Raw genomic sequence first — 25,373 nt, 5'->3', positions numbered from 1 at the left:
GATTCAGTTCAGCAGAGGCTGTGGACACAGCTGTCAAGGGTACTGTCAGTTTGCGATTTTTGAGAAGATTTGTAGCTCAGGTTGAGGTTCAAGTTGTAAGTTTGCTCGCTGAGCTCTAAGGTTTGTTTTCAACCTCTCAGAGGTTGGTAAGTGGGGTCTAAATCAATGTGTTTACTAATGGAGTTCTGGTTTGAATGCCAGGCCTCTAGAAATTCCCATGCATGTCTCCGTTTAGCCTGTCAGAGGGTGGATGTGTTGTCCCAGTCAAAGTGGTGTCCTTTTTCGTTGATAAGTAAGGATACCCAGTGATAGTGGGTCACGTCTTTTAGTGGCTAATTGGTGTTCGTATATCCTGGTGGCTAGTTTTCTGCCTGTCTGTCCGATGTAGTGTTTGCTACTGTCCAAGCAAAGTTGGCTTGATATTAAAGGACTAGAGTGATGCAAATGTTACACCCTTTTACTGGGCAAGAATGCACTGATAAACCAAGCACTTTCAGCTTAATTTCAGCAGTGGGAAAGTTCTAAGAAACAGTCATCCTTGACAAAATTAACAATTACTTGGACGTGTGTGAATTAATTAAGGAAAGACAGCATGGATTAGTTAATAATAGATGGTATTTAATTAAGTTGTCTTGTTAGGTAATTTAGAATTAATGACAGTAACGTGGTTGATAGGGTGTACATGGACTTCCAAAGATAATTGAAGTCTCAAATAATATGCTTCCCAGCTCAATTTGAAGCCCTTACACTAAAAGGGACAGTGACAGTGTGGATACCAAATCAGAAACAACTTGATGAAATGGCATTTTCTGACTGGAGGAAAGTACACAGTGAGGTACTGCTTTATTTGATCTCTATGAGTCTATTATGTTCTGCAACAGCAAAGAATCTAACCATCATTTATATAAATGATTTGGATGTGAACATAAGAGGTACAGTTAGTAAGCTCATAGATGGTGTAGTGGACAGCGAAGCTAACCTCAGAGTACAATGGAATCATGGTCAGATGGGCCATTGGGCTGGGGAGTGGCAGATGGAGTTTAATTTACATAAATGTGAGGTGCTGTGTTTTGGAAAGGCAAATCAGGACAGGACTTATACATTTAATTCAATTCAATTCGATTCTCTACAATGTGGAAACAGGCCCTTCAGCCCAACAAGTCTACACCAACCCTCCGAAGAGTAACCTACCCCCCTCTGACTGATGCATCTAACTATGGACAATTTAGCATGGCCAATTCACCTGACCTGCACATCTTTGGAACATGGGAGGAAACCGGAGCACCCGGAGGAAACCCACGTAGACACGGGGAGAATGTGAAAACTCCACACAGTCAGTCACCCAAGGCTGGAATCGAAGCTGGGACCCTGGTACTATGAGGCAGCAGTGAGTCACCGTGCCGCCCACTAATGGTAAGGTCCTGGGAAGTGTTACTGAACAAAAAGACCTTCCAGTGCAAGTTTATACTTCCTTGAAAATGGAGTCGCAGGTAGGCAGGATAGTGGATCATGAAATAGTTTTAGCTGGCAGAATTAAGGAGAATCCCAAAGACTTTCATTCTTATATAAGAAGCAAGCGGGTAACTAGAGAAAGGATTGGTCCACTAAAGGATAAGGAAGGAAGGCTGTGTATTGGACCTGAGAAAATGGGTGAGAGTTTGAATGATTACTTTGCACCAGTGTTCACTGAGGAGAGGGACATGGTGAATGTTGAAATTAGAGATCGAAGTTTGATTACTCTGGATCACGCTGAATAAGTAGGGAAGATATGTTGGGTAGGCTAGAGGTTAAGGTGGACAAATCCCCAGGACTGGATGGGATCTATCCCAAATTGCTGAGGGAGGTGAGAGAGGAAATAGCTTGGGCCCTGACAGATATCTTTGTAGCGTCCTTAAACATAGGTGAGGTGCTGGAGAACTGGAGGGTTGCTTATGTTGTCCCCCTATACAAGGAGAGTAGTAGGGATATTCAGGTAACTACAGAGCAACGAGCCTGACATCAGTGGTGAGAAAGTTGCTGGAGAAGGTACTGAGGGATAAAATCTATTTATATCTGGAAAAGAATGGGCTTATCAGTGATAGGCAACATGGTTTTGTGCAAGGGAGATCGTGCCTTACCGACTTAATGGAGTTCTTTGAGGAAGTGACCAAGTTTATAGATGAAGGAAGGGCTGTAGATGTCATATATATGGACTTTAGTAAGGCGTTTGATAAGGTTCCCCATGGTAAACGATCAGAGAAAGTGAAGTCACATGATGTGCAGAGTGTTCTAGCTAGGTGGATAAAGGACTGGTTGAGCAAGAGGAGACAGAGTAATAATAGTTGAAGGGAGTTTCTCGAAATAGAGAAATGTGACCAGTGGTGTTCCATGGGGATCAGTGCTGGGGCCATTGTTGTTTTCGATATACATAAATGGCTGGAAGAGGGCACTGTTGGTATCATCAGCAAGTTTGCAGATGACACAAAGATTGCTGGAGTAGCAGAAAGCATAGGGGACTGTCAAAGAATACTGGAGAATATAGATAGACTGTAGAGTTGGGCGGAGAAGTGGCAGATGGAGTTCAATCCAAGCGAATGTGAGGTGATGCATTTTGGGAAGTCTAATTCTACAGCGAATTATATAGTAAGCGGAAGAGCCTTGGGAAAAGTTGATGAGCAGAGATATCTGGGAGTTCAGGTCCATTGTATCCTGAAGGTTGCTGCACAGGTGAATACAGTGGACAAGAAAGCATATGGTATGCTTGCCTTCATCAGACAGGGTATTGAGTAGAAGAGCTGGCAGGTCATGTTAAAATTGTATAAGACATTAGTTCGGTCGTATTTAGAATACAGTGTACAAGGACGTGGACGTTTGGAGAGGGTGCAGAGAAGGTTAACGAGGATGTTGCCAAGTATGGAAGATGTTGAGTGGTTATGAAGAGTGGTTAAGTAAGTAAGGATTGTTTTCATTAGAAAAAAAGGAGATTGAGGGGGGACCTGATTGAGGTCTACAAAATCATGAAGGGTATAGACAGGGTTGATAGAGATAAGCTTTTTCCCAGGGTGAAGGATTCAACAACGAGACGTTATGCTTTCATGGTGAGAGGTGAAAAGTTTGAGAGGGATACACACAAAAAATACTTTACACAGAGGGTGGTAGGTGCCTGGAACGCATTGCCAGCAGAGGTAGTAGAGGCAGGCACGGTAGATTCATTTAAGATGTGTCTGGACAGATGCACAAGTAGGTGGGGAGCAGAGGGATACAGATGCTTAGGAATTGGGCGACAGGTTTAGACAGTGGATTTGGATTGGCTCAGGCTTGAAAAGCTGAAGGGCCGGTTGCTGGGCTGTAATTTTCTTTATTCTTTGTCCTTTGTTCTTTCTTCCTTTAAGACACTACTTAAAACCTACCTTTTTGACAAATATTTTTATCACCTGACCTAATACATTCTTATGTGACTCAATGACATTCTTTATTCTAATGCTACTGTGAAGCTTCTTTAAGCCTTACAACATTAAAGATGCTACATAAATATGAGTTGTTGTTGCTGGAATGTACAGTGGTAGGAAGGAGTAGGTTGCAATATCTATAAAGGGTACAACTTTCAATAGGGTGCAGGAACAGAGACCTAGGGGTATGTGAGCACAAATTGCTGAAGGTGAGAGGGCAGGTTGAGAAAGTGTTTAAAAGCCTTCCTGGGCTTTATAAAGATAGGCAAAAAGTGAAATTGTGAGAAAAGGCACAACTAACAAGTATAAAACCATGCTTTAAGTAAAACTACAGTATCCAATTCTGAGCACTAGAATTATAAAGAACGTGAACACTTTAGAGAAGGCTTTATGAGAAAAGGTTTGAGAATAACTGCAGGGATAAATAATTTTAGAGGTAAGGAAAGATTAGAGAAGTTGAGGTTATCATCTTTGAAGAAGCCTGAGAGGAGATTGGACAGAGGTGTTCAAAATTGAGAAGGAACTAGACAAACGGGTTCCAATGTGTGGATCATGACTTCAACTGGGGTCATGGGAAATAAACTCTCCCTGCCCTTTACATCATCCCAGCAGTCCAAATGACCAATGATGAGACAAACTGCTGGCTTTGGACATTGAGAAACTGTGGCAGCACTGATCATTTGTACTGTGCAGTCATTATACATTTCATTAATATGTCAGATGCTCCTGAAGTGGCTTCTCAAAGAAACAGACATGATTCAGTGATCCAGTTGCCAAGGTTCACATTACAAATTCTCCGTATTACACGTGTATTCATAATACATTATGTTTAAGAACTTTATACTAAAGGTTATTACATAGAACAGTACAGCACAGTATAGGCCCTTCGGCCCTTGATGTTGTGCCAAGCTTTTATCCTACTTGAAGAGCAAACTAACCTACATACCCTTCATTTTACTATCTTCTATGTACTTTTGCAAGAGTCGCTCAAATGTCCCTAATGTCTCTGACCCTACTACCACTGCTGGCAGTGCATTCCATGCACCCAACACACACTGTGTGAAGAACCTGCCTCTGACATCTCTCCTAAACCTTCCTCCAATTACCTTAAAATTATGCCCTTTGTGATAGCCATTTCTGCCCTGGGAATAAGTCTCTGACAATTCACTCGATCCATGCCTTTCATCACCTTGTACACCTCTATCAAGTCACCCTTCTTCGCTCCAATGAGAAAAGCGTTAATTCCCTCAACCTTTCTTTATAAGACATGCCCTTCAGTCCAGGCAGCATCCAAATAAATCTCCTCTGCACCCACTCTAAAGTTTCCACATCCTTCCAATAATCAACAGGCCAAATGGTCTGTTTTAGTGTTGCAACCATTTGATGATGTTCCTATGCTGTGTTGCAATTACACTACTGAACTTTTCTAATATGGTATCTATTTTATTAGTTTACAGTTCTGTATTGAGTCATTTCTTTAAACTAATTGTGCGATCTACTTTAAGTCATATGTTCTGAAATTGAATATTTAATGATAATAAACAACTACAGTCTCTCCATCTGCTGCAACACAGCTTGATGATTCCTTTTCCTCCCATGCTGTTCACACACTCCAAGCTGTTGAATGTCTCCATTCCTCTTTAAACAATAGATAAATGCTGACTAGCATTGTTAGCCTCAAGCAATACAGGTAACAACTCAATAGATGACCTAACTATACTGGGCAGCACAATGGCTCAGTGATTAACACTACTAGCTCAGTGATTCCACCATCGGACAACTGTCTGTGTGGAGTTTGCACACAATTCTTCCTGTGTCTGTGTGGATTTCTGCTGGGTGCTCTGGTTTCCTCCCACAGTCCAAAGATGTGCAGATTGGGTGGATTGGCTATACCAAATTGCCCCTAGTATTTAGTGATGTGCAGGCTAGGTGGATTAGCCATAGGGAATGCAGGGTGGCATGATGGGTCTAAGTGGGATGCTCTTCGAAGGGCAGTGTGAACTCAATGGAGATTCTATGATTTAAGAGGACATTCTCTGATTAGTGGTAGCCTGGGCACATACTATTATATTACATGGGCGGCACAGTGGCACAGTGGTTATAACTGCTGCCTCACAGCACCAGAGACCTGGGTTCAATTCCCGTCTCAGGCGACTGACTGTGGGGAGTTTACATATTCTCCCCGTGTCTGCGTGGGTTTCCTCCGGGTGCTCCGGTTTCCTCCCACAGTCCAAAGATGTGCAGGCCAGGTGAATTGGCCATGCTAAATTGCCCGTAGTGTTAGGTGAAGGGGTAAATGTAGGGGTCAGGGTGGGTTGCGCTTCGATGGGTCGGTGTGGACTTGTTGGGCCAAAGGGCCTGTTTCCACACTGTAAGTAATCTAATCTAAATGTGGTCAATTTTAAACAGATAGTTTAAAGATGCTGCCATAAAACAGAAAAAGCTGGAATTACTCAGTAAATCAAACAACATCTGTGGAGACAGAAATATCGACTCACTGTCTCAGGTTTATGACCTTTTGTCAGTCTTGAAAAATTAACTCCAGGCTAAATCTTATGCCTTTTTGGCTCAGCGTCTGTTTCATTGAGTTTTACGGAGGCTGTCTCTCTGTGAGGCCAAATTCAACTTATTAAATATCTACCCTAACCCATGTACATCCCACTCAGCTAATGCATAGTCTTAATTTCCAGCACAATGGAAGGCGATAGCAACTGTTCTTTGGGCAATGGTTTTCAGTTTCCACCCCTACATGTCAGTGAGGTACTGAATATTAAGATCCCCTTACTAGGAGCCATTCCAATGTAACGCAAAGGCTTCACACCTTCCCATGTCCCCATCCTGTCCATCTATATGGGCCTACACCTGCCCATCTTTCCACTTCAACCCTGGACATATGAGGTAACCATACCAGCTACAGTCATACACTACTTCCTCACTTTGAAGCCAGGGTGCTCTTGACTATAAATAAATATTCCCAACATTTCTTAAGTATGCTCACATAAGCTGCTGGCACATGGGGTAGGTATGAAATTGACATGTCTCTATGCTGCACAGCAAAATGTGGGCCCCCTTCAATCAGACTCCTGACTAGCAAGGCCAACTGCTTGATTGTGTGACTGTACTAAATGGCATGGCAAGGCAGGCAAAGAAAAGCAGGGATATGATGAGCTTCCAGGTGGGCATTAAGTGAGGGAGCATAGAGTCATACAGAAGGGAAACAGACCCTTCAGTTCAACCAATCCATGCAGAATATAATTCTAAACTAAATTAATCCCACCTGGCTGCATTTGGCCCATATCCCTCCAAACATTTCTCATTCATGTACTTATCCAAATATCTTTCAAACATTGTAACTATTAGCCCTGAGATGTAGCCAGGTCCAATGTATGAGCTGGATGTCTGACCTGGGCACAAAATGCCCTTGTTGCTGCCTTTCAATGTTAGTTGCTGGGGCATCTTGCCATGTGCGTCTCAACTTCCTAGGCATCCTGCAAGTGGATCAGAGAGGTGCCTGAGGATGCTGAAGAGTTGGCAAATACTGAATGCTAATGTCCATGGACAAGGGATGTGTGTGATTGGTGCCCATGGATTGTGCCTTGAGATGCTGTTATGTGGTGAATAAAACAGAGGTTCTTCACAGTCAGCTGAAGTTGCCAGATAGCCATTCTGACTTTCCATGTTGGGAATTTCTATCATCTTATTTGCCTACCGCAGATGGTAAAATAGAAATCAGCACATCACTTAGGTGAGATGTGCAGTTAATAAGATGGTTAACAAGTAATTAATAGGCAACTCACCACTGTGGAGTGAAAATCTCGCCTCCACATTCAGAACGGAGTTTAAAAATGCAGCAAATTGCTCCCAATTTCGAGACAGTCCTCATTGGACCTCTTGCGTGATGTTATCACTTTTCTTACCATAATCCATGTCATTCAGGCCCCTATAAGATTCCATCCTCTATTTCATTCTCAACTGACATTGGTTGTTCTGTCAGTTATTAACAGATTTTGCTGTTTTTATTTTGGATTCCCAGCATCTACAGTACATTGTTTCTGTAGTCAGCGGAACCTATATTTCAAATCGAGGTATGTGCTAACCTGCTATGGATACCTTTCATGCCCCATATCTGCAAGTTTAAAATGCTGGCATGCATTTACACTTGGTGACAAAGTGGTTGGCAGCCACTTCCAGGATATGCAATGTTAAAGATCAAGTTGTGTAAGCAGAGAATCCTAAATATTCAGTCATTGGAGGAACTCTCAAACTTGTTAATCAAAAGGTTGTCTTCCTTTTCATTTCATTTTGGTCAAATAATAGCACTTATGCCTCAATGTGCCAGAGACCCGGATTCGATTCCAGCTTTGGGTACTGTCTATGTGGAGTTCACATGTTCTCAGTGTCTGCGTGGGTTTCCTCCAGGTGCTCCGGTTTCCTCCCACAGTCCAAAGATGTGCAGGTTGGATGGATGGGCCATGCTAATTTGTTCTGTAGCATCTAGGGATGTGCAAGGTAGGTCGATTGATAGAGGTCTGGGTGGGATGCTCTTTGGAGGATCAGTGCATACTCTATAGGCTTGAATAACCCTCTTCCAGCGAGTTTTGAGAAACATAAATAAAAAGCAGGAATTTTCAGCATTGCTTTGCATGAGGCCCACTGAAGATGTTACCTAGTAAGGTAACGAAATGTCTGGAAATGAACCTTTCAGCTCAGCAAGCAAACCTACATCTAACCCTCTTCCAAACTGTAGGGATTTTATGAGATAATCCGATTTCTAACACCAGCATTTTCTGAGTAGCTTGCCAAATGTCTGATGGCTTAATGTGCTGTATAGTGGTTAATAATTCTACAGAGCTCAAAAAAGAGCAGTGCTCACCACTGTGATAATATTACATTCTTGGCCCCTTATGTTTCTGAAAGCAATCAATATATTGTGATGAAAAAGAAAGCCCACGGTAAAGAAATGGTACATGATTCTTGACTAACCAACTGAACTTAAGTCTTTGCTCATCTCAGAGTCACTTACTTCATGATATAACATGGCTTGAGCACATATAACTTCAGTCAGTCTCTAAGCTACGCTATGTCTGACAGATGAGTTTAATGCTTGATTCACTGACCGCAGTGGTGAAAATATTGCATTCCTTAGGACCAACATTTTACATTTATTACAAAAACCTTAAAGTGCATTAAAAAAAGTCTTAAATTTCTATTTTGAATCATCATTTTACCATTTACTCATTCATGCTCTTTGTGTTAATTACGATTTTGTAACAAATATGGCACTGAGCCATCCAACTGCAGGGATGCAGACTGACTGCCTAACCTAGAAACAGGATGCAGGAAGGTGTCAACGGGGCCAGATGGCACAAAAGTGATTAGAGGTCGTAAAGAGTGTTACAAAATATTGACACACTAGAAAGCGGAACTACAAAAGACAGGAAAGGCTAGATGATGTAGGGAAAGCCAATGCGAATAAGTGTAAGCAAGGTGAAAGTGGGGTGAGACAATGGATGAGTCAGAGAACATGAAAGAATCTGGAATGGGTGAGGGGCTAGAGGAGTTTATTAGTTTTCACCTCCTGGTTAAAAATTCTCCTCCTGTGTTCTGGGTCTTCCCCAGTGATAAAGCTAAGTACAGGAACACATTTTTTCTAAACTCATATGCAATCATTTGCTTCAAATTTCCTACCTTCTCGGTAGGTGTTCCATCCTATGTTCAAACTTGCTCTCGAAATCTTGCTAATTTTAATAAACCACAGGGGCTTCAAGGATCAATTTTCCTTGTCCAGTGGGGTATAGTTATCTGAAAGCAGTGATCCATCAAATTGGAAAGCAGTGATCCATCAAATTGGAAAGAAGTGAAAATAGCGATAATGTCCCTTCCAGTTTCATGCAAATTGAACTTTGCCAATGATTCAGCATTAAATCATCTTGCTCAAACATTAAGTGTGTTATACATTTCTTTCTCAATCGTTCCTATCATAAAAAATTACTGAAAACAAATGCAAATGGTTGGGCTTTTATCTCCACAGGAGCTGATATAATTCAGCCAAGACGTAAAGCAACAATCTCTGAATTACTATTCCATCCAACTCAGTGATATAAAGTAAAGCTGAGGGGTAAAAAACAAGGTCCCCTATCTTATTAAAAATGTGCTGCATTAACAGTACCTGACCATTCTTCAGACCAACTAACAGGCCTTCTCTTCCTGATGGTCCTCCAATGACCTTAATATAGCGAATAAGTGATTCCATGAGCCATTCTCTCTCCTTCACACCACTAAATGACAAGCACTGCAATCTCTTTTCCTACATGGGACATAAAGAAGGCATTAATAAAGTTGCAAATGGCTGGCAAGAGTGTCATTAATTGAAAGAGTACCCAATTTAATTTAACTGCGCAAGGCTCAAAATCTGGATTAAACACAGTCCAAGCAGAACATAACACTTAGAAGTCTCAACTGGTGCAAACTTCTTTCCTGGTCCCAGTGGAACCTAATTTCTACCTCAGTTAGCCAGAAAAGATCTAAAGACAGGACTAAGAAGAGCCAGGAGGAGACATGAGAAATTGTTGACGGATAGGATTAAAGAAAACCCTAAGGCCTTCGATAGGTATATCAGGAATAAAAGAATGACCAGAGTAAGATTAGGGTTAATCAAAGATAGTAATGGAAAGTTATGTGTGGAATCTGAGGACATAGGGAAGCGCTTAATGAATGCTTTTCATCAGTATTCACATTGGAAAAGGGCAATGAGAGTGAGAATAAGGAGATACAGGCTACTAGATTAGATGGCTTGTGGTTGACAATGAGGAGATTTTAGCAATTTTGGAAGATCTGAAAATAGATAAAACCCCGGCCCAGATGGGATTTATCCTCGGATTCTCTGGGAAGCCAAGAGGAGATTGCACAGCCTTTGGTTTTGATCTTTGTGTCATCATAGTCGACAGGAGTAGTGCCAGAAGACTGGAGGATAGCAAATAATGTTCCCTTGTTTAAGGAGGGAAGTTGAGTCAACCATGGTGATTATAGGCCAGTGAGCCTTACTTTGGTTCTGGGTAAGGTGTTGGAAAAGATTATAAGAGATAGGAAATTTATAATCATCTGGAAAGGAATAATTTGATTAGAGATTGTCAACATGGTTTGTGAAGGGTAGGTTGTGCCTAACTAACCTTATTGAGTTCTTTGAGAAGGTGACAAAACAGGTGGATGAAGGTAAAGTGGTTGATGTGGTGTATATGGACTTCAGTAAGGCGTTTGATAAGATTCAACATGATAGGCCATTGCACAAAATATGGAGTTTCAGGATTGAAGGTGATTTAGCGAATTGGATCAGAAATTGGCTTGGTGGAAGATGGTTGATGAGAAATGTTACTAGTTACTAGCGGTATGCCGCAAGGGTCTGTTTTGGGGCCACTGCTGTTTGTCATTTTTATAAATGATCTGGATGTGGGCGTAGAAGGATGGGTTAGTAAATTTGCTGATGACACTAAGGTAGGCAGAGTTGTGGATAGTGTCGAAGGATGTTGTGTGTTACAGAGGGACATAGTTAAAATGCAGAAGTGGAGAAGTGGCAATGGAGTTTAATGCAGAAAGGTGTGAGGTAATTCACTTCAGAAGAAATAACAGGAATGCAGAGTACTGGGCTAATGGTAAAATTCTTGGCAGTGTAGATGAACAGAGACCCTCTGTGTCCAGGTGCATGAATCCCTGAAAGTTGCTACCCAGGTTGGTAGGGTTGTTAAAAAGGCATATGGTGCGTTGGCATTTATTGGTCGGGTGGGATTGAGTTTCGGAGTCATGAGCTCATGCTTCAGCTGTACAAGACACTGGTAAGGCCATACCTGGAAGATTGCATACAATTCTGGTCACCGCATTATAGGTAGGATGTGGAAGCTTTGGAAAGGGTTCAGAGGAGATTTACTAGGATGTTCCCTGGTATGGAGGAAAGGCTGAGGGAACAGAAGCTGTTTTCGTTAGAGAGAAGAAGATTGAGAGGTAACTTAATTGAGAATCAGAGGGTTAGACAGGGTGGACAGTGAGAGCCTTTTTCCTTGGATGGTGAAGGCTAACACGAGGGGAAACAGCTTTAAATTGAGGGGTGAGAGATTTAGGATAGATATAAGGGTTAGTTTCGTTATTCAGAGAGTAGCAGGGGCGTGGAATAGCCTGCCTGCATCAGTAGTAGACTCGCCAATGTCAAGGCATTTAAATGGGCATTGGACATACATACGGGTAATAATAGAAGGGTGTAGGTTAGATGGGTATCAGATTCATTTCACAGGTTGGCGTAACATTGAGGGCCAAAGGGCCTGTACTGCATTGTAACATTCTACGTTCTAATCCAATGGACACAACAGCTCAAATTCAAATGGCAAATGGTTTAATTGATGCCCAAAACTCTATAAAAGAATTTATTTTCAGTTTCTACACTGCTCACAAAATTCTTTGTAAATTTGAACTTTCGGATCAATTCTAATCTAAATATGCTGCCTTCACACTAAGTTTCTGTCAGAGAGAGCCAACCAAAGGCCAACCTTTCCTCTAAACTCAGGAACGTGGTGCAGTAAGTGAATGAAATAAATAATCAAGGCAGATTCACCTTAAAAATAGGGAAGAGGAGAAATATAAAGTAACTTTTTAACTGTAGCAAGCAAATTAAAAATGAACTTTCCCCTCAAATTCAAAGTCACAAAGTTTACTTCAATTACTAATTCCATTTTGTAAAAGTGGGGATACATAAAACTTTTTCCATTTTCTTTCTCCTGACCTTTACTAGGGCACGACTCCATGAGTATAACGCTATCCCTTCCTACCTTGCCATAAAGAGACCCTTCATATGAGAGAATGGACAATGAGCTTCTTATTTCTCCAAATCCCTTCAGCTCAGTTTCGGATGCCTTTTAAAATCACTCCAAATGTGGCATTCAATATGTCACTTTATGCTTCCCAGCTGTGAAACAGATCTGAGAGGTTTTCAGACATGGTAATGTAATTCAGTGTCTAGTGATTGACCCAGTTTAGCTATTAACCTTCAAGGGCATGGTGCGAACATATTTTCATACCTTGTCTAGAACTACAGATTGACATTTCAATGAGAGAGACAATTTGTAACAACATTCAGATTTGATTTTGTCATTTTAGAATATAGTGCATATGAAATTACTTCATGTTCCCATATGTTCTGTCACTTATAATTTTTAAATATTCAGCATTCTAAACTTACAGGACAAGCATTTAAAAGTTAAAGACAAAGACCAGTAAATGTATTGTGTGTAGAGAAGCACCATATAGACTTCAGCCTGACCCCTCGCTGGGTTAGCTGATTTTAGTTGAAGCAAAAGTTTAGCTCCTGTAATTAGCCCACACATTTCTAATTGGAGCAATTGGTTAGGATAGGGGTGATGGAAATCAGCTTGGATGTTCCTTACTGATTGTTTTAAGAGACGCTGCCTGGAAACTAATCTGTGTTGGCATTTGGTAAGGGCAGGGCTGATTTCTGAAGGTTGCCCAAGTTGGTAGCTTGTTAGCTTTCATTGTTTAGACTCACACATGGTGGTGTGTTAGGCCATAGTCACTAATGGCATGGGAGCATTAATAAAACAGAAAGCAAACGGGTTTATATATGGAAAAATATATCACTTCCAGAGCAACCCAAATACAATCACAATATAACAAATTTTTAATTTTGCAATTTCTACTTGTGTATCTTGATCTGGCCAAGGAGTTTGAATGTAGACACTTTTGTTATTATTACATTATTATGGCAACAAGAAAATGGGCTATATCATAAATATATGAAGAAAAAGAGCCTGGTATTTTAAAACTAAAGGACAAGTGTATGAGGTTATTAAGAAACAGATTGCACAGCATGTGCACTGTATTTGGGTGGTGTAAACACAATGTGCTACAGAGTGGTATGACAGGAGTTTCCACCTGCAGTTCCTCACACAGTGATGTCTTAATTTTGGTTGTTTTGGCTGGCAGTCTGAGGGCAAAGTTGGAGGGCAAGGATTCTCAGAAAGCTTAGGTGCACCCAACATGTGACTGCAGTAGAATAGAAGGAGCCTGCCTGTCCTTGGAGTGAATTAAATCTGTTATAATAAAACCACGTTCCTTTCAAATCTATCAGATGTTTAATGTCTCCTGTAACAGAAAAGAAAATCAAAGAACAAGTAAATCTTCCTCACACAGCTATTCCAAAGTAAGCAAGTTACTTTGTAGTCACTGTTGTGGCAAAACCAGCTGCCAATTGACACACATCAACAGTGGCTGAAGCATTAGCAGTGATCGCTTACATTTATAGTTATTTCTAATCAACCTGTTCACATATGAGTCATACAGCATAGAGTCATGCAGCACAGAAACAGACCCTTTGGTCCAACCAATCCATGCCGAACAAAGTCCCAAACTAAACTAGTCCCACCTGCCTGCTCCTGGCCCATATCCCTCCAAACTTTTTGTATTCATGTATCCATCCAAATGTCATTTAAACATTGTAATTGTACCCGCATCCACATTTCCTCAGGAAGTTCATTCCACATGCAAACTACCCTCTGTGTAAAAAAATGGCCTCTTATGTAATTTTAAAACTCTCTCCTCTCACCTTAAAAATGTACTCCTTTGTTTTTGAAATTCCCCATCTTAGGGAAAAGACAACTACCATCAAATCTATCTATACCTCTCATTATTTTATAAACTTCTACCAAATCACCTCTCAACCTCCTAAGCTCCACAGAAAAATGTCCCACCCTATCCAGCCTTCCTTTTTAACTCAAACTTCCATATCCAGCAACATCCTGGTAAATCTGTTATGAGACATCTCAGAGCAAATGGGACGTGAACTACTTAAAGTAATACAGCACAGAAACAAACCCTCTAGTCCAATTCGTCCATGCCGATCAGATATCCAAAACTGATCTAATCCCATTTGCCAGCATTTGGCCCATTTCCCTCTCAACCCTTCTTATTTGTGTAATAAATGATGCCTTTTAAATGTTGTAATTGTATTGCCCTCCTCCTCTGGAGCTCATCCTACATGCATCACTCTTCTGTGTGAAAGCATCCCTCAGATCCCTTTTAAATGTTTTCCCTGTCACAGAATCATTGAATCCCTACATTGTGGAAGCTGGCCATTCTGCCTAGCTAGTCCATACACTGACTCTCTGAGGTGAATTTTTTTAGATTAGATTAGATTACTTACAGTGTGGAAACAGGCCCTTCGGCCCAACAAGTCTACACCGACCCACCGAAACGCAACCCACCCAGACCCATTCCCCTACGTTTACCCCTTCACCTAACACTATGGGAAATTTAGCATGGCCAATTCACCTAACCTGCACATTTTTGGAGTGTGGGAGGAAACCCATGCAGACACGGGGAGAATGTGCAAACTCCACACAGAGAGTCGCCTGAGGCGGGAATTGAACCCGGGTCTCTGGCACTGTGAGGCAGCTGTGCTAACCACTGTGCCACCGTGTCGCCCATCTCCACCCAGAATCATCCCCTAACCTATAAACTTGCATTTCCCATGGCTAATCCATCTAGACTGCACATCCCTGAACACTATGGACATCTTTGGACTGTGGGAGGAAACTGAAACACCTGGAGGAAAGCCAGCTGGAATCGAACCCAGTTCCTGGTAGCATTGAGGCAGCAGTGCTAACCACTGAGCCACCGGATTGCACCCAAACCCTAATCCTAAACCGAACCTTAACATTTGCCCTGTAGTTTTGGACTCCCCTATCCTGATAAAAAGGCTATTTATCATATTCATGCCCCTCATGATTTTATAAACCTCTCCTCTTATCTTAAAGATTTGTCTCCTGGTCTTTAAATCTCCCATCCTAGGGAAAAGACAACTACAATTAACTCCCTCAGCCTCCAACACTCCAGGGAAAAAGGCCCCATCCTATTCAGCCTCTCCTTATAGCTCAAATCCTCCAATCCTGGCAATATCCTTGTAGATCTTTTCTGAACCCTTTCAAGTTCAATAACACCTTTCCTTTAGCAGGGAGATCGGAATTGAACATAGTATTCCAAAAGTGGCCTCATCAATGTCCTGCACAGCTGCAACATGACATCCCAACTCCTATATAGGTTAAAAAGTGTGGCACTGGACAAAACACAGCAGGTCAGGCAGCATCAGAGAAGCAGGAGAATCAGCATATTGGGCATAAGCCCTTCATCAGGAAAGTCAGGGATGGGGGAGTGCCAAGAGATAAATAGGAGGATGGGGTGGGGGATGAGGTAGCTGGGAAGGCAACAGGTAGATGCAGGTGGGGAGTAATGATGATAGGTCGGACAGGAGGGTGAAGCGGTTAGGTAGGAAGGAAGATGGACAGGTATTTTCCTGCTCATCCAAACACCTCATCTACTGTGTCTGTTGCTCTCGACATGATCTCCTCTACATTGGGGAGACAGGACACCAACTCATGGAACGTCTCAGGGAACATCTCTGGGAGACACACACCAAACAACCCCACTGATCTGTGGCCACTTTAACTCCCCCTCACACTCCACCAAGGACATGCAAGTCCTGGGCCTCCTCTACTGCCAAATCCAAGCCACCCAAGACCTGGAGAAAGAACACCTCACCTTCCGCCTTGAGACTCTCCAATCAAATGGCATTAACGTCGGCTACACCAGTTTCCCACTCACACCCCCGCACCCCCCCAGGATTCCACATGATCTAACCTTGCTAACTATTCTACCATGCAAAACCTTGTTGAATGCCTTGCTGAATTCCATATGGACAATGTCTACTGCTGTGCTTTCATCAATCTTCTTTGTCACTTATAGAGTCATACAGCATGGAAACAGACCCTTCATTCCAACCTGTCCATGCCGAAGATAAACTCAAGCTAAATTAGTCCCATCTGCCTGCTCCTGGTCTATATCCCTCCAAACGTTTCCTATTCATGTATTTAGCCAAATGTCTTTTACACTTTGTAATTGTACTCACATCCACCACTTCCTCAGGAAGTTCATTCCATACACGCATCACCTTCTGTGTAAAAAATTTGTCTCTCGAGTCTTTTATAAATTTCTCTACTCTTATCTTAAAGATTTGTCTCCTGGTCTTGAAATCTCCCATCCTAGGGAAAAGACAACTACAATTAACTCGATCGAAAACCCTCATTATTTTATTAACTTCTATAAGGTCATCTCTCAACCTCCTATATTCTGGATTAGTGGTGCTGGAAGAGCACAGCAGTTCAGGAAGCATCCAAGTAGCTTCGAAATCGACGTTTCGGGCAAAAGCCCTTCATCAGGAAAGGGCTTCATCATTCCTGATGAAGGGCTTTTGCCCGAAACGTCGATTTCAAAGCTACTTGGATGCTGCCTGAACTGCTGTGCTCTTCCAGCACCACTAATCCAGAATCTGGTTTCCAGCATCTGCAGTCATTGTTTTTACCTCTCAACCTCCTATACTCCAGTGAAAAAAATGTTCCAGCCTATCTAATAACTCAAACCTTCCAAACTTTAAAAAAAACTCAACCAAGTCAGTGAGATATGATTTCTCATGCTCAAAGCCAATCTGATTATATTTACATACAGCTTTCCTTGTACTAAAATGCCTCAAGGAACATCATAGGAGTGTGATAAAGTACAATCTTACACTGAGACACTAATAGAAAAACTTTCACCAACATTTATACAGTGCTTCCCATGACTAGATGTGTCAAATGGGAAACTGGACAACCAATTTGATAATAGTAAAATAATCTGTTCTTGTAATGTTGATTGAAGAATAAATATTGGCTAGAACTGGGAGAACTTTCCTACTCTTCTTGGAAGTAAGCTCACGTATTTTCTCACATCCATTTAAAAATGTATACATGGCTGGGTTTACCCAAAAGACACACCACAGACAATGCAGCACTTCCTAGATACCACATTAGAGTGTCAACCTTGACATTTGTGCTGACATCCTGCAGTGGGACTTGAACCCAGAATTGTCTCAGAAGAGAGGGGGCTACAATCTAAACCCTAGCAAATACTAAAGGAGATATTGAGCAGGTGACCATCTCTCTCTAAAAGAGATGGATTTTAAGGTGCCTCTTAAAGCAGAACAGAGAAGTAGAAAGAGGAAGAGGTTTAGGGGCGGAATTCCAGAGCTTAAGGCCTTGGCACAAAGCAGGGTCACTAACTGCTCCACAATTGAAATTAGGGTTGCTCGAGAGACCAGAATTAGAGGACAGCAGATATCGCAAAAGGTTATTTAGGGTTATGAAGAGGAGAGAAAAAGGATGAGTATTTTAAAATTGAGAATTTGACTGCTCGTATAATTTAGCAAATGCAGAAGTGACAAGTGGATGAATCTTGGTGCAAGTAAGGATGAGTACGCAGTCAGAAACATATTTCTGGGTAAAACATAACACAAGGATATGAAGTCTGGATCAGTCTCTGCAATTATCAGGCATAAAAAGAAATCTAGCCTGTAGTTTCTGCCTCAATGACTCCAGGCACCAAACATTTCCATGTTCCGTGCACTTCAACAGATTTTGATTAGGGGAATGGAAGAGAGCCGGAAAAGTGTAGATGAAACAAAAAGCTTTGTGTATGCTGTCATCCATATCGTTTAAGTATGTGGGTTCTTTTGGGATTTACATGGTCCACTTTGCAAGGGTAGCCACCTTTTTTTCTAATAAGGAGAACCTCGTAGCATAAACAAGGTGTAGTTTATTGCAATTCTGCAACCACTCACATGTTACAAGGAAAGGCTCTACAAAGCCTGTTGAGGGAATGTGCCTTAGGTCTTACCAGCTCCTACATTACTCTCCCATCAAGTCCTCATCACGTTCACAAAGTGAATGCTGATTATTGCACTCAATCACGTAGTAACCCATCCAGACCTTCCCTTCAAAATCCACCAGTGGCCATGTCAAATGGTGGAGCATACTCAATGGAACACCTTATCCATGCATGCTCCAACCAAGTATATTCTATGCTCTCTGATTAGAAATAATTCTTCTAACCTCTCTCCTCACTTTCAGCAATGATTTTCAATAAACTACTTTTCAATCAAAGAAAATTATTTATCCTGTAAAACCCTTCAGCCTTTAAAATCTACTAAAAAACAAGCATGCATCAGTTTTCTCTGCTCCAATGGAAATAGTGCCAGTATGTCAGTTCTCTCCTCATAATTTGACTTCCTCACACCCCAGTAGTATCCTGATCAATCCGCACTGCATGCATTCTTCATTAAGCATTTCACATAACAATTTCTCATATCTTCCTTTCTCCTCAACGAAGAGTTCAATTCCTTTCCACTATGATTGATCTTTGACCATACCTGACCTCTCCCATACTCCATCCCCTTCCTTCCAGAACCAGGATAAGTTCCTCCTGTATTCATTTTGCATTCTTCTGGGCTCAATATGAGTTCAGCAATTTCAGGCAATAACATCAATTCCAACTTTTACAGACAACAGGCTTGTTTTATTATTCAATAATGGGATATGGGTGTAGCTGGCTATACCAACATTCATTGCCCTTACCTACTTGCCTAGAATGTAGCTAAGAATCAATCATGTTGTGAAGATCTGGAGTCATATGTAGGACAGGTAAGGACTGCATATTCTGTCTCTAAAGGACATTACTGAACCAGATGGGTTTTTTACAACAATTGGTGTAGTTACATAAAATCACTGCAGTATTAAACCAGGCCTTTTGGCCCATCAAGTCCACAGCAACCCTCCAAAGAGCATCCCACCCAGACCCAGCTCCCCACCCTATCCCTGTAACCCTCCATTTCCCATGGCTATGGGCAATTTAGCTTGGCCAATTCACCTAACTGGAGCACCCGGAGGAAACCCACACAGACATAGGGAGAATGTACAAACGCCACACAGGCAATTGACGGAGGGTGGAATTGAACCCAGATCCCTGGCACTGTGAGGCAGTAGTTCTAACCACTGAGCCACTGTCCTGCCCGGCACATGGTCACGATTAGATTACTTTTTCATTCCAGAGTTTCAGTGAACTCCTCTGCATGGAGGGGTTCAAAGCTATGTCCTCAGAACATTAACCCAAGGTTCTGAATTACTAAGCCAGTGACATTATAACTATGTCACCACCTCTCAAAGTTACATTTAATGATTCTGCTATTATCATTCACACAATCTCTAGATCCATATTTTGCTTCAACTGTTTCATTACCACTTCCTAATGCCTTGCATGATCATCCCTTTTGATATAAAATCATTCCTGCCTACTTGTCTAATACAGGGTTTCCCTTTTGTTCATTCCTTCCCTCTGCACTGTAATGTCTCTGCCTAAACCTCATATTTGCGCTGCCTGCTGAAAGTTCCACAACCTTAAGTGGTAAATTCTGTTTCTCATGCCAAAGAAGGTCAGTAAGTTCAGAATTTTCTGTTCTTACTTCAAACTTCCACCATCTACAGTAATTTAAGCAAAGTTCAAGATTTCTACCTGACAATGTCAGGCAATTTGAAACAATGCCTGAAAGTACTTTATTATTTAAAGTATTTAGAGAAAGACATTCTTTATAAACCTAGCCAAGTTGAATGCCTCCTATAAAGGAAATAAACTATATACTGTATATTATACCATAATAAAACTATGAACTGAAATTTTAATTCGTCAGCATACCAGGCACAAGATAAGGTGCTGTGAGCATACAACTAAAAGGTTGCATTCAAATTTCTTAGTAATCTTCTCCTTTACACGGTAATGCATGTCAGTATTATCTTCTGAAAAGAGCTCATAGATCAGGATTTTTTCCGGCAGCTGGATTGCTAGTCTGTTCTTATAGATAGCAATCTTCTTCACGAGTTCCCTGCATCTGATCCGCACTAGGAAAGAGGAAAAGGTACATGATAAATGCACAGACTGGCCATTATCAATAGCATGCACTTGGACTGATTACACTAAGTGCTAAATGTATCACTAACTACATTAGTATGGGAAACTGCAATATCCCAGTTATAATTACTCACACCTTTGTTTAAAAACTCACCTTTCTGTTCTGTGATGAGATGTTGGACAATGACATCAGTCATACTGTCTCGATAGGCATAGCGGTCCTTGTATAATCCATGCACCGTGCTAAAAATTATTTGGTAAAAGGCAATTGTACCATCTTGACAACCTACGACCTTGTAAGAAGAATACAGAATCATTTGCACTTGCTCATTATCCAGAGTAATAATACAAAGAAACAAAGTGATATGTAATCCTCTTCAGTAATAGCTGAACCACACTCAAATGGCAAAATAGATCTGACAGACTGAATGACTTGTTCCTGTTTCTTTGAAATACGAATGTATGAAATTTCTTTTTGATACACTGTTAGAATTATGTCAAGTTAATTTTTAATCATTACTGTAGCTTTACACTCATTTTAACAATACTGAAAACTGACGATAGGTGCCACCAAGTGGTTCAACATGTGAGTGCATTCACCTTCACAAGCTAAACAAAAAAAACTGAAAAGTCTTTAAACTTCACCTATTCTCACAGTTCTGTCTAAGTATGCATTCAACAAATAAATAAGTACACAAATTGAAACTTCGATAATTATTACATTTGGATTAGTGACAAGTCTATTTTCCACAATCAAATGAGCCAGAAATTAAAGGATGGTCATTTTTGACAGGTGCAAGCAGTAGGCCCAAGGCTTAGGGTGTTCTTGATTTTGGGCTTCAGACTTCATTTTGACTGAACTACGGAGAGTCAGATGAAGATTGTCCAGAAAAATATGTTCAAAGGTCAGGTTGCTACTGCAGTGATTGTAACGAAGTCAGCCAGGTGGACCTCACAGCATATCAGATCCTTGATTGGGGCTATTAACCTGTTCCAATCAAGGAGCCCTGGCTGACAGATATAAACAAGAGTGTCAAAGGCTCTGTTCACTATGAAAGCTGGCTCTGGGAAGTGAAGGAACAGGTGACATCCTTCAGGGTGTTGGCGCACTATGATCCCAAACGAGATCTGGTATTGACATGCAATGCTGATCCATATAGCATCAGGTTTGTATTAGCTCATAGCTGGCCCAATGAAGGGGAACGCACAACAGCATTTGCATCCAGGACTTCGGCTAACGCAGAGCGTAAATATGCCTGGATAAAGAAGGTAGGTTTGGTGGTCATATTTGAATCAGGAAGTTCCACCAATACCTTTACAAATATAAATTTGTAATAATAATGGACCACAACCCCTGCTAGTCTGCTTAAGAAAACAAAACAGTACTGCCCATAGCTTCAGGCCGAATTCAGCAAAGGGCTCTTGTATTAAGTGCATATAATCACAAGTTGGAACATCGTGCGAGAGGCCAAGTCGTGAATTAGGCCTCCCGCTGACAAATACACTACCGGTGACACTGCCACTGGAAGGATCTGTAATGGTTTTAAATTTTCAGGACACACTTCCTGTGACAGCTGACAATATCAGACTTTGGGAGATCCAAGATGGCGGCAACCAAGCAAGTCTGAGTCTGTAGTTCTCTGCCCAAGACTCAGGCAAAGTGGGCAACCCGCCTCCACCACACCTGCCAAATAATTTAAAATAACTTTTATTTAATATAGCTAGTCATTTTGCATGTTAAAATGACTAAGGGAAAGAATGCCCGCAGCTCGCAGCACACAGGAACCCCTCCCCTACCCTCCCCAGCTGCAGCAGAGGTGTCCGCAGCCACCCCGGGGGACTTACCTACGGTGGCAAGCCTTGTTGCAGTGATTACCAAGCTTGAAGAGAAGATTGACACCTTCATAGAAGAGTCCAGGAGCAGGTCAGAATTGTTGTCGGTCGCGCTGCAAAAGCACGACCGAGACATAGAAAATAATCGAACATAGAGTCGGAGGGGAGAGTCTGAGGCTATTGCAGAATCGGCCGTGAGTCCGGGCCTTAGCAGATCACATCGACGACCTCGAGCATTGGGGCTTCCCGAACGGGAGGAGGAAGGCCAGCTTGCAGTGTTTCTGGAGCAGTGGCTTCCTCAGATGTTGAAGCTGGAGGCTGGATCAGGCCAGGTAAGGGTAGAATGGGCCCACCGGGTTGCAATACGCAGGCCCAGGTCGGACCAGTGACCCCGCCTGATCCTGTTCCAGCTGCAGTGTTACAGGGAGAAGCAAATGCTCCTGGAAACCTCCAGAGATCTCGGGAAAGATTCCCAAGCCATGACTTAGAAAGGATCCAAGATTACGCTGTTTCAGGACTTTTTCCAGCTTTGGTCCACAAGAGGAGGGCGTTTGATGAAACGAAGAAGTATTTACGGGATTTAAACATTCAATACTCCCTGCGCTACCCAGCAACGCTACCTTTTAGTCACGAAGGGTCCATCTATAACTTCGGATCGCTGGAGAAGGCCAAGGAATTTTTGGACTCTCTTAAATAAATTGTAAGAGTTAATTTGTGTGGTGAATGATGTTGTTCTGCACCCCCCCCCCAACCTTCTCTGGTTTATCCTTTTTTTTCTCTTATTACCTTTATTGCTTATTATTAGCTCTGGGGGGGGTAGGGAGTGGGCTTATTTGTTCTCCACTTTGCGATTTTCCTTTTTGTTTTATACATATAGGCTGGTGGTCTAGTTGATTCAGGTGAGGAGGGGTGTCTGCCTTGTCTTACCATATCTCTTTCTTTTAGAGCGGGATTTTTTCCCTCTATTATTTTGTGTTACTATACTTAATTAGTATCTGCTGAGATTGAAATTTTATAGCTTTATATATTTATACATGGTATTAACATTACCAAATATATCTAGGTGTTGGTGTGGGTGGGGAGGAAGTAGGATACTCACTTTAGGGGATGTGACTACAGTGTTTTTAAGGTTGTTGGTCTCCGACCGGTGCCTGCGTAGTCACCTTTGTGATCGTTTTACGTATTTTATCGATGAGGTAAAAACAATGACTGCAATTGCTGGAAACTAGATTCTGGATTAGTGGTGCTGGAAGAGCACAGCAGTTCAGGCAGCATCCAAGGAGCTTTGAAATCAACGTTTCGGGCAAAAGCCATTGATTCCTGATGAAGGGCTTTTGCCCGAAACGTCGATTTCGAAGCTCCTTGGATGCTGCCTGAACTGCTGTGCTCTTCCAGCACCACTAATCCAGAACATATTTTATCGATTACAAAGTAAGGTCGAACCTCCTCATGGTTCCCCCCCGGTAACAGCCTGTATGAGGAAGCTTTTGACGGGGAAGCAATTTTAACTTTTAGAGATTGTTTTAGTCTGGTTTTATCTTTGGTTTTACCGGTGCTATATGCCCATGGCAAAGATACGAGTCAGCGGGTGACCTTTCGATCTAATTTAAACCAAATTTGGCAGCGGCGATTATGGCCAATTCCAAAATTTCCGGTTGGGTGGGAGACCAGGAAAATAACTGCCCCGCACGGTTGCTATTGGCAGCACGGTGCGCTAAATATGTGAGCCAAAAACGGATTGGACAATCCATCTCGACTCAGATGGATGAGACTATAAGGATTATTCCGGCAAGGCTGTCCTCAGGCAGGCACGAGGAAGTCATTAATATCGTCCAGAATGATCAGGACATAATTCGAAGAGAAAGACTAGTAGAGAAGGCCCCTCTACAGTCGGGTTCATTTAACAGCCAGACAATTTTTAATTTGAATTTTAATGGGCCATTTGTTTTTAGTCGATATGGAGAATCAGAGAGCAATGAGGAGAGGTATGAAGGTAGGATTATCCATCCGGTAATTGGGGAAATAGATAAATTAGAGTTAATAATTAAGTAGCCGATAGAAGATTTTAAATGTAATTATTGTAATAATATCTATAACACCACGAGGATGTTAAGGAAACACTTAAAGATATGTAAAGGAATTAAATTAGTGAGAATTAGGTGTAGTAAATGTGAGTGGGAAGGGAATTATCAAGCAGTAGCGTGCCACTATCCAAAGTGTACTAAAAATGATAATAATAGTAATAGTAATAGTAATGAAGAAGGTGAGATAGAAAAATTATACCAGTGTGAAATATGCCCTTTAAAATTTAAGACAGCCAGAGGATTGGGGCAATATGAAAGGCATGTACATCCCATCTTGAGAAATGAGAAGAGGAAAAAAGGAAAGACAGAGACTAAGGATAAGTTGGAAAATAGAGAGGGAAATAAGAGGGGAATATGGTCTAAGGAAGAGGTGGAAAAGTTGCAACAATTAGAAGTTGAGTTTAGTGGCTGTAAAAATATTAATAAAGTTATCGCGGAGAAAATAGGTTCTAAAACTGCTAAACAAATTTCTGATTAAAGGAGGTTATTAAATAAGAAGAGTAAAAATCGCGATAATGATAAGGGTATAGATCAAGTTGTGGTCCTTAATATTAGTGACAATAATGAAATGGAGAATAGTGATCTGGTGATAGATTGGGTAATGGAGGAAGAAAGATTGAATGAACAGAGTGATCAGGAGAATAATAATACTATGAAAAATCTAGGTTATAGTGGTAGGTCACTAACAGAATTAATTAAAATAATTGAGGATGATATGGGTAGGAATAAAGGTATTAGCAACATGATAACATCATGGGTATGATAATGGACAAATTAGGAAAGAATAAGGAAGATGGTACATGTAAGAAAGTAACTCATGTTAAACGAGTAGGTTTTAAGCAAAGGCATAGTGGACAAAGAAGGAATAGGAAGAAAAATAAAGCTAAGAGAAGGTATAGTAAAAAGAAGGGTAAATTTAAAGAAATGCAGGTTTTATATAAAACTAAGAGACAGTACCTAGCAAGAACCCTAATGGGGACCCCAGTTAGGTGTGAATGTCTCCTTAGTAAGGAAGAGTTAGAAGATTACTACAAAGAGAGATAACTAATCCTAATGATAAGAATAACTTAAGAGGTTTTGCAAAATACAAAAGTCAAGGGGAGGGATTGGTAGGTGGGATTCTGACTGGTCCTGTGACGGTGGAGGACGTAAAAACCGCTGCAGGGACGGATAGGGTAACGCTGAAGGAGATAGTTAAGAT

The 25,373-nt window shown here is 41.5% G+C and overlaps 1 protein-coding gene across 4 annotated transcripts in view; it reads right to left on the bottom strand.

Annotated features, from left to right (window-relative positions):
* ift122 (intraflagellar transport 122 homolog (Chlamydomonas)) overlaps positions 1 to 25,373 on the bottom strand; it is a 138,753-nt gene that overhangs the window by 62,100 nt on the left and 51,280 nt on the right. For 3 of the 4 annotated variants that reach the window (XM_072582782.1, XM_072582783.1, XM_072582779.1), the window contains exons 10-12: positions 20,410 to 20,548; positions 20,043 to 20,245; positions 9,598 to 9,735 (exon numbers count right to left, since the gene is read on the bottom strand). In XM_072582782.1, the coding sequence (XP_072438883.1) occupies positions 9,598 to 9,735; positions 20,043 to 20,245; positions 20,410 to 20,548 (480 nt within the window). The remainder of the gene's footprint in view (positions 1 to 9,597; positions 9,736 to 20,042; positions 20,246 to 20,409; positions 20,549 to 25,373) is intronic. The other variant, XM_072582781.1, reaches the window with a different exon arrangement.

This window comes from Chiloscyllium punctatum, chromosome 12 (assembly GCF_047496795.1).
Source record: "Chiloscyllium punctatum isolate Juve2018m chromosome 12, sChiPun1.3, whole genome shotgun sequence".
NCBI lineage: Eukaryota > Metazoa > Chordata > Chondrichthyes > Orectolobiformes > Hemiscylliidae > Chiloscyllium > Chiloscyllium punctatum.
Note: the sequence above shows the minus strand (reverse complement) of the source record. Positions and strands in the feature narration are given on the sequence as shown.